We start from the raw sequence: 10,492 nt of genomic DNA on the forward strand, positions 1-10,492 counted from the left end.
TAAACATTGTTTGAACTAACACAATTTGATTATCAAACATTTGTAAAATAGTAATGATAATCGAAAGTAGTCTTCTTTCACTTGATTAATTTAAGAAAGAAAGTCTCAGGATGGGTCAACCTGTATTTCTGGATTCAAATCGATGAAATGACAGTTTCTGTCCCATAAGGTGCCTAAGGTCAAGGTTTTGACATCAGGCCTAGTTCACTACATTGGCATAAGTTGGCAACATTACAATTAAGTGTCCTCGCCTAATTCTAAAGGAAATTGCGGATGTGTTTACAATGGAAGATTTTATGATGTTACGTAGAGTATAGGGAATTTTTGCTTTAATTTTGGTTTCAGTGTTAAATAAGAGTTTTCACTTTTTATGTAAATGAGTGTTTTTAAAATTAGTTGTGCAAACCACGATGCAGGATGGCTCGGTTGGAGGTAGATGCTGGCAGATATTCTGAAATAGAACTTTCCAACAGATATTATTTGCATTTTATTTTAATTTTTTTAATTTTTTTTATTGGTCCTTTTTTCTCCTTTCAGAAGGTTAATCATAGAGGGTTTTTGGATCAGGACAGTGACTCTGGCAACGGCACACACACACACACACACACACACACACACACACACACATACACACACACACACACACACACACACACACACACAGGTAGTTTCAGATGTCGTGATGTGCCCAGAGCAGACTTAAACAGCATTGTAGTGTTGCATCATGAACCTCTGGTTTTGATCACCAAATAAAATATCACATGTGTACAGGTTGACACAAAAACTACATCTGCTACCAAATGTGACTTATGAGAAAACCTGACTGTGGCAACAGTAAAAGGACTGATGATGTGAAGCCGGTGACTGAAAGGCATACTGTTCAGCTAAGCAACAAGCTGATGGATCAAACTGAGCTATGTGAAACTTTGTCCAGATGAGGACCTGGACTAAACCTCAACAGCTGTTTGAACTGTGGTGCTGCCCACAGATGAACTCTTGAACTCTTGAACATACAGTATATCCAGACGGGAAGAGACTAACAGCAAAGTAACAGCGGTGGTCAAGCTGTCAAAAGTCACTAACAAAAACTGCAGTCTGCGTAAAGTGTCAGCTCCGCATGTGGTTTGTGATGGTGAGGCAATAACTAGTTTTTCATGATCAGTGCTGCATTGGCTGTGACATGAATAAAACACTCACATAGACCCATTCTTCATATATATATATATAACAGCATGACACAGATAACAGATCAGGCTGACATGAGGATTTTTAATAATACTGATGTGGGTTGCTGGATAAACTGCCTTTTCCAATTACGCATAGATGAAAAAGTATTTGGAACATGGAAATTTGGATACCTCATTTCCTTATATAAAAATGAACAATGCTGGCCCCCAGAGAAAAAATATTTACTTTTTCATTCATTTAACTTTTGTTTTTACAGGTTAGTCTCATTGAGTCACAAGGACTCATTTACAAGAGAGACCTGTACCAGAAACCTGACTTGGATTGAGTTTGCTAAAAAAAAAAATTAAATTAAATATCTGTCTGCTTTCCCCTATGAGTGAGATCATTTCAGCAGGTCTGGTTTGCCACAAGGGATGAAGTTTATTTAGTTATTAATTGTTTCAGCTGCAAATGATATTGGAGCTATGCTAAGTCATTTAGCTTTATGGTTTTAAAGTCTAGGTTGAATGTGCTGGTTTTCATAGTCTTACAACTACACCATTTATTAGAGTTCTAGTTTGAATCATTCTGAAACTATACAGTAAGACTGACAAGGATTTTAGGGTTGATATGTGAGTTGATAAATTGTAGCAAAACAATAGATGTTTCAAAGGGGGAGGTCTGAAAACTGTTCTTAAAACAGTTCATACAATGACTAGATCATTAGTTATACAAAAATAATATCTTAGGTTTTTACATTTGTCACACAGTAAACAGAAACACACTCCAGTGGCCTGTGTTGTTGAGTCTGTCTGAGAAAAGGTTCAAGGTGAGCACGAGATGCAGGTTGTCAGGCACTGTTGTGTTTCTGGGACGTTTGTTGTCAGCATTTAGGATCAGGGATGTCACAGTACACAGGACAACGATCTTACATCACCCAAAGCCAAATAATGTTAAAGACCTGCTGTCATGTTTTAGGTCTTACAGTGTTTAGCAAACACTACATTCCTAATTATACAAGCCTCACCCAACCAGTCAGGACACTAGTGAATGACAGAGGACCAGATTTAACTTTTTTTTAGATTTTCTAACTAGGAATTCTTAAGCTTTTACTTTTGCAGAAATAACTTTTAATATATATACACGTATACAGCCAATCAGAAGCCTATGAACCACATTGTATTTGTACACAGCCTCTTACAAAAACAAGTAAAACTGTTTGAAATGTAGTTTTAGAACTAAAATATTTTTATTAGTGCAGATTCTAAGCTCACCTGGATAAAGACATTTTCCGCATGTTTTAATGACTAAGGAGCTGTACCTGTTTTCCTTTGGAATGTGTACAGGAAGGTTCCAGAAGCTTCAAGGTCTATGGGGGACGCCCCTAGACCCAGCCGAATCCAAACACAGACCCTCGAAGTTGATTTGGTCAAAGGTGGATCTGTGTTCCTAAATACATTTGATTTGATTTGACTTTACTTGACTTGACTTGACTGGACTGAAAAGAAATGAAATTGGGTTTTTATGTATAGAGTATGCTAACCACATTTTTTACTACTGTTTTGCAGTCATGTATTGTAAACCTTTTTTCCTAGTTTTTGTTTCACCTGAACAGATCTGCGACGAAGCAATGGCCGACCTGAATAAAATTAACTGATTTCGACTTTCTTTCATTATTCAGTGGAATTAAATGTTTAATGTTGTATTGCACTGTTTTGACAATGATATAACCAAAGAAAATATATATTTTCTGCGCAAGCGTTTAATAAGATTTCTCTCTACAGACTGAATGAGGTAAGAAAAATAAATTCATTATACTAACTAACTGTTTGTGCCAGGAATCTTGAGGAACCTGTTGGACTCAGGACCCTGGGGGCTCCCCTGTCACCTGGCTTGGAGAATTGAAACCAGACTGGGTCTGGCATGTTGTTTTCTGGGAAGGTTTTCTATTGTTGTGGTGGTTCATCTCTGCTAAACTGGTATGGGAACTAACATATGTGGGCAGGGTCCTATTCTGTTGTTTGTCTCTTTGTGCTATTTTCTGATTCTATCCAGCTCTGCAGTTGAACACCACAGGGATAACTTCCAGGTGTATCAAGCAGGCTGAAAGAATTGACCCCACCTAGGAGACTGGGCTTTTGTCAAGGACCTCTGCCAGAAGCATTGGAAGTCGAAATGCTGACTGAAACCATTCCAGGTTTTAATCCTGTTTTGTTTTTTCTTCTCTTGCATAGTGCCATGTTTGAAGAACATGATGATGAAAAGTTTCACTGGCATGCTGATTAATCTCAACCAGGCTCGTGTGCAGAATGAGTACTTTCCTGAACACGCCTACAATCTCCTGCACCCAGAGTGACATCCTGAATAAGTCAACCAGCCAAGACAAAATGCATAATGATTCTAATGCTTAAAGTATTTCTTGAATACAGGCATTAAGATGATGTTTTTAGCTTGACCTGGCCATGATCTAGACAACCCAAAAACGTTACAATCATTTTTGCAATTCATAAAGAACTGTTGCTCATAAAGAGCCCACGTCGTTTCTGTTGGTCTTTGATCTTGTGTTATTTTGTTTTGTTTTATTTGACTTTAGATTTAACTATGTTGAGTTCACTTCAGGAAGCTGCTGAGTAAGCCTGAATCGGCCGCTGCCAGAGGGGCCTGGAGCGATGACGCGTTTTCCTTCCACATTCTTAAACATCAGCCCTGGGAGTTTTTTCCGCGTCATTTACATAGCATCTCCTGCTGAACTTAGAACTCAAATAGCTCTTTGTTTTACTCAGTTTAAACGATAAACAGGAGGGAATATGTTAGAGTATTTTACTTTATCAATTGATCGTTTAAACTTATACTCATTTAAACTGTTCTATAATGCTGTGAAACCTTTCTCTACTGACTTGTTGGAAACTCACAGTTCCTGTTTTGATAGAAACTGTCACGTCTTTGTTACCTGAAAACCACCAGATCTTGTGTTTCTTGTTTGCCATTTCTACTTGCCTGGATGTTTGCCATTCCTACTTGCCTGAATAAAAAAGGAACGCACGCTGAAACAAGTGGGACTTTGTTCTGACTTCGGTCGAACGCTGTCCCTCTTTGCAAAGATACGTTCTAGAAATCTCATTCTTGTCTCCCTGTGTTTTATTTAAGGTACAGGTAAAACCCTGTCAAGAACCTCACTGACCTACACAAGGTGAGGTCAGTGAACAAGACCAGGCTGATTCTGGCAGATTCTGATCACCACTCCATGGTGAGTTCAGGTTGCTTCTATGGACGCAGGTATCTGCAGCCCAGATGTAGAACGAACAGACTGAAAAACTTGTTTATTCCTGTAGTGATCAGGTTTCTCAATGAACATTGATGACTTGCGTATTGTTATTTAATGTCTTGTGTAGTATGGATGTTTTATATCTACTGACTGTGAAACTAACTGCACCTTGGGGATAATAAAACTTGAAGTACTGGAACAATTTTTGGACTCATCGCCCAGCCCGGCTGCAGCTGTGAATGTTTGGCTCCTACCTTGATGCTCATGGCTGCTGGCAGCTGCTTCCTGTTGAACTCTGTCGTCAGTACGCAGGTCTTTACACACCACCGTGTCAGAAATTGTCAGCTTGGAGTGCAGTTCCATATGAAAAGATTCACTCAAAGACAGCTCGGCTGCCCTCAGGGGAGGCGAGCCCTGCAGAACAGGAGATGATGTCTGCGGGCTGACTGCCTGTCCAGCTGGATTCTTGTTAGGCATCTCTGAGGAGAAAAGCTCTAGAGGGGCAAAATGAGTCAAACTGGTGGTCTTCCCACATTTAATGGGTGACACAGCCTGTGTGGGTTTTTCAGTGTAATAGTAAGGATTGGTGAGTTTCCTGCTGCCAGGGAAGGAGGCAGAAATGAGGTCAGAGCTGCTGGACTTGGCACAGATGCTGCCAGGGCTCCTCTTTAACGTGGACATCTCAGTCCCACCTGCTGGCTTTTCTAAAGGGAAGGCATAAGAGGTGACAGGCGCGCTGCACTGGAACGACATGGGGTCAAAGTCCAACGAGGCCATGTCAGTGTCTGGTGGGCTGAAGTCCACATCTTCACCTGCTGAGCGGGGAGGCGAGATGAGGGCGGGCACACATATGGGCCCGTCGTCTCCGTCGCTGTCCTCCGTAGCGTCCAAGTTATCATAGGAGTTGCAGTGCTGCCGGCTGTCCAGCAGCTCGCCGTTAAAGGATGCTGACAGGGCATCGCTGCTGGAGCGTGGACGCTGAGGACGATACACCTTCGACTCCCCTGAAGGAGGAGGAGAAGCTTTTCAGACACAGCAGTTTCCCTGACAATGCTTGAAAATGGCATCATAAATGTACTTCAGGATTACCTTCAACATTATGCAGAGAACTCAGGGATTCCTCGCTTTTGGCTGACCTTAACGTCACGGTGTCTCCTCGACCTCCTGAAACACCACACAGATCAGACAGGTTTTATTTTAGGATGAGATAACCCTACTGTTAATTCCTTTAACAACCTCAATTATTACAAAGTTTGAACATTGTGTAAAATGTGAGTAAAAATGGAGTATAATGATTTACAAATCTTATAAACCCATATTTTATTTGCAGTGGAACAAAGTAAACATCACATGCTTAAACTACGATGTATCATTTTTAGGGTAAAATAAGGAGTTTTAAATCTGAAAACAGATCAGGCTATAAGATTAAATAGTTTGAATAATAAATAGCATTAGATTAATTTGACACATCTGTAAGAAAACTGGGAGACTGAATCTATCAGAAGTAAAAGTGGGCAGAGGTTCACCCATCTACAAAAACATCTACATCTAAAAATAGTAGAAAATTTTCAAAATAAGGTTCCTCAACAGGGATTTGCGACTTGTCCAGGGTGTACCCCGTTCCTTGCACAGTGATTGCCGGACATGGGCACCGGCGACCCCCGTGACCCAAAAATGGAAGAAGCGGATAAAAGATAATGGATGGATGGATAGTTCCTCAACAGGTCAACGCTGCCGTTTTCTTATTTAAAACAGAGTGAGGCCAAGTGTTGGACCTTTTCCTTTCAAACCTCACCAGCTCAGGCAGGGGGCTGTATCTACTGTCACCAGTGTACCTGGTCAGAACACTGTGTAGTAGTACATATACGAGATATATGCATACAATTTCACGAGTTCCTCATCTTTCTGACTGTGTAATGTCGTGCATTGAATTTTAACAGAAATGTAACGAGAGACGTTATTTATCTTTGACCCATCAAAATGAATGCGGCCATTTATTTTCAGAATCAAAGTTTAACATCAAACATTTACATTAATTTGGCAAAATATGAAAATAATAACAGACAAGTTTCACAGATAATGAGCTTCAATCACGCGGCGGTGATTTAGGACTTTGCTTCAGATATTTCTAAAATATCTGTACTGATTTTAAGAGAGAGCAGAGTTTAAGATGAAGTGGAGATTTATCTTACAGAGAGATATGTGAGGGAATTAATCTGTTATGACCAGAACGTGCACGCTCCATCAGATCTCAGCTTGCCTCCGGTACACTTTAGTCGAAGAAGAAACTGTTACCTGGTTGACGTGAATCAGCTCGGTATAGAATCCTTCAGACCTTTCAGCGTCTCCGTGAGAACTGCCAAACCCTCAGAGAGTCGTACGTGGTTTGTTCAAACAGAAGTTATAATCCCAACATCGTCACTGTATTCTGTATTCCAACGGAAGCACTCTGGGCTTCAGACATCAGAGTTTTCCCCATCAGACATCAGAGTCTTCAGACTCTGAACTTCTTTAGACTCTCCAATTCTTCATCTCCTGCAACTCTTTCAACTCCTTAACTCCCCTTACCTCCTTAACTCCTACATGAACTGGGAAGTTGCCACATTTTAAATGAGTTGACTTCCGGGTTCACTTTAGAGCTTTCTGATTCGTGGATGGACCAGAAAGAGGTGTGTTTTTGTGACGTAAGATGTTATCTAAGCCAAGGTCAGAGAATGAGATTGTTCAACAAGTGACAGAGAGATTATTGCAGAAAAGCAGACTTCGTGGAGTCAAACTCTTCTGTATCTTCTGTGGTGATTAAACATGACATTTTCTTCTCAGTAAACATTTTAGTTGACCAAGACTCGACCTTTCACATACTTACAAAACTTGGCTCATTTCAGACAGAAAATCAAGAAATGCATATTAACCTGATTTCTTCTTTAAATGAGGAATAAAAATCATTACTTACTGTTTATGTAAAATAAAAATGAGTAGTTCTCTTCAACCTGTAACATTGAGTGAACTAACACAATTTTGATTATCAAACATTTGTAAAACAGTGATGATCATAAAAATGGTCTTTTCTGCTTGATTAATTCAAGAAAGAAAGTCACCAGATGGCTCAGACTGTATTCAGATCAATGAAATAACAGTCCCTGTCCATCTGATAGATTTGAGGTCATCAGGGTCAGATCAGGGTCAGATCAGGGTCACTACAACTGCAATAATGATTTGACACAATTTTGATTCAATTCAGTTCAGTTTATTTATATAGCGCCAAGTCACAACAGAAGTCATCTCAGGGCACTGAACAGAAACTTTTATATTTAAAAATAATAATTTAAGACTTTATCTGAGGAGCAGACTGCTTTGAATTTAACTCCATCACAGAACTCTCATTTTGAGCAAGCATGAAGGCAACAGTGGAAAGGAAAAACTCCCTCATGAGGAAGAAACCTTTTACAGAACCAGGCTCAGGACAAGTGTCCATCTGCTTCAACCAGCTGGGTTTGGTAGGAACAGATACACAATGGCAGGTCTAGAATCATGAAATAGTATCAAAGGTAAAACCATTCCATTTTAACAATTAATTTAAGGACATGAGGTCAATTTGTCCTCTAGTAGTCTAACCTTAAGACGGCATGACAAGCCGACACTAATTATAGGATTTATCAAAAAGGAAAGTCTTAAGCCCAGTCTTAAAACTGGACAATGTGTCAGCCTTATGGACAGAAAATGGAAGTTAGTTCCACAAGAGAACTGAAAGATCTTCCTCCCATTCTGCTTTTGGAAATCCTACAGACCAAGAGATAACCTGCAGTCTGAGAGTGAAGTGCTCTGTTAGGAAAATATGGAACAATAAGCTATGTAAATTAAGATGGAGCTAGCCCCAAAAAGTTAAATCTGGTCCTCTGGACATTCAAAAAAAAAAAAAAAAAAAAAAGCAAAAAATTTAGAAACGTTTCATCTCTCATCCGAAAGACTTCCTCAGTCTGAGGTGCTGTATTCAGCTCAGTCTATTATAGCACCTTCTCAGAGTGGATCAACCAATTTGCTGCTGACAACCAAAACCAGCTGCTCACATGGTCAAGAAGGACCATCAGCCTAACAATGGATCATTAGCACACTGATGGCTGTTTACTATTCACAGGGGGTTGAGTGATACTAGCAATAACAGCATTGTAAGAGGGGGACAGTTGAACCCGGAGGCCTCCACCCCTGTTTAATGATGGACGATTTCTTTCACAAAGATGGCCTCCTTTACTCCTCTCTTAAACCATCGTTCCTCTCTGTCCAGGATGTGAACATCTTCATCCCTGAAAGAGTGTAGTGAACTAGGCCTCTGACCAAAACCTGCCTCTGAAGACCTTCATGGGACAGGAACTGTTATTTCATTGATTTGAATCCAGAAATACAAATTAGCTCATCCAGAGACTGTCTAATTGTATCCTGAAGTAATCAATTGAAAGAACACTCTTCTTTTTATATTATCATTACTATTTTACAATATCTTGATAAGCAAAATGTGTTTAGTTCATATAATTTCTAAAGTTGAAGTGAACCACTCTTAAAATGAGTGGTTCACTTAAATCAACTGTGAAACAGTATTAATGATTTTTTTTTTAAATCCTCATTTAAATTAGAAATCCAGTTAAATGTCTATTCACAAAATAATTATGCATTTTGATTTTCTGTCTAAAGGAGAAGGAGTGATGTCGGTCAAAAGTCGGAGACAGTCAGAGGGAAGTTATTAGAACAGGCTGTGTTGTTTTTAAACCTAGCAGACGGTAAAAAGAGAAACACTGGCATCTGCGTTCCTCTCACTCCTTCAAAACATTTCTCTGTCTGTACTAAACATTCCTAAACATTCCGTCTTTTTGACTTTTAATAACCCTCTGACATCACTGAAACACACCCCCTGTTGGTTGTTTCAACCAATCAGGAAGTCCTGAGTGACCGGAAGTGAGAACTCTTTAAAAGTCCACACTTCCTGGAACTACTTAGTCTAGTCAGTCTTCTGAGTCTAGCCAGTCTAGTCTTCCAGTTTCCTGAGTCTTTCTTGGGACTATGGAGTCTTCTACTTCTGAGTGGAATCTCTGACTGAGTCTTACTGAGAGTTCCTAAGGAACTTTGACTTAATCAATAGCTGATGGATTTGACCGTGAGAAGAGGGTCCGTCCATCCCAGCAGAGTCACAGCGCCTCGCTGTGAACTCACCCGGGCGTAACGCCCTCCAACTTCGAAGGAAGCTTGTTCTGTTGAACGGAGTAAACCACACAACTTCTGACGATGACCAGCCACCCTGACCAGAGCCGCTGTAAAGGTAGCGTGCATAGGGACATCTAGACCTGAGCTGATCCATCATCTGCAAAGGTAAAGAGATGTCACAAGTTGTCGCGCACTAAGTGGACCGGGGGTTTCAGCTGGTGTTGAAAGAAGCGTGCTAATTCTGGTCAACAAACATACATCTTCCCTCATCCATTTTCCTTTTAAACTCCTTCAATCCTTCCTTTCAACTATTCTATTTTGCCAGTAATCTAGATGCCTTCAGAAATGTCTTGTTGTCTTATTAGTAAAGCGTGCCAAGTTTTATTAATCAGAACCAGATCAGCCAATCACGTGTACATGTTTTGATGTTAATTTTTGATTCTGTTAAATAAATGACCACATTTATTCTGATGGGTCAAAGGAAATTAACGTCTCATGTCACTGATTTAAACACTCCACTCACAGTTATCTTGGCCACATGGCAGAAATTTTACTCGAAAAAGAGAAAACCTGTTATTTTAAAATAATTAGTAGTGAAGGTGCAGCAAAGCTGACCTTGACACACTACAAGAGTGACCACTGGCCTGGAAATGAGTGTAGACCGCAGAATCCTGGCCTGATGATGTTGATCTTTTGTGCTGGGCCATCCTTTTGGCCAGTGGCTGTTTTGTTTCCCCGATGTAAGACTGATCACAGCCCTCCTGACACCGAACAGCATACACAACATTGCTCTGTTTGTGCCGGGGGACTGGATCTTTGGGATGAACCAGTCTTTGCCGTAATGTATTTTGGGGTTTAAAAGCCACT

The 10,492-nt window shown here is 40.2% G+C and overlaps 1 protein-coding gene across 1 annotated transcript in view; it reads right to left on the minus strand.

The window, feature by feature from the left end:
- The window catches only part of arhgap32b (Rho GTPase activating protein 32b), a 468,773-nt gene that overhangs the window by 14,239 nt on the left and 444,042 nt on the right, over positions 1–10,492 (minus strand). The window contains exons 15-16 of the mRNA XM_037687644.1: positions 5,522–5,596; positions 4,687–5,436 (exon numbers count right to left, since the gene is read on the minus strand). Of these exons, the coding sequence (XP_037543572.1) occupies positions 4,687–5,436; positions 5,522–5,596 (825 nt within the window). The remainder of the gene's footprint in view (positions 1–4,686; positions 5,437–5,521; positions 5,597–10,492) is intronic.

Source organism: Nematolebias whitei, chromosome 14, assembly GCF_014905685.2.
Source record: "Nematolebias whitei isolate Nwh7 chromosome 14, NemWhi1, whole genome shotgun sequence".
NCBI classification, from domain to species: domain Eukaryota; kingdom Metazoa; phylum Chordata; class Actinopteri; order Cyprinodontiformes; family Rivulidae; genus Nematolebias; species Nematolebias whitei.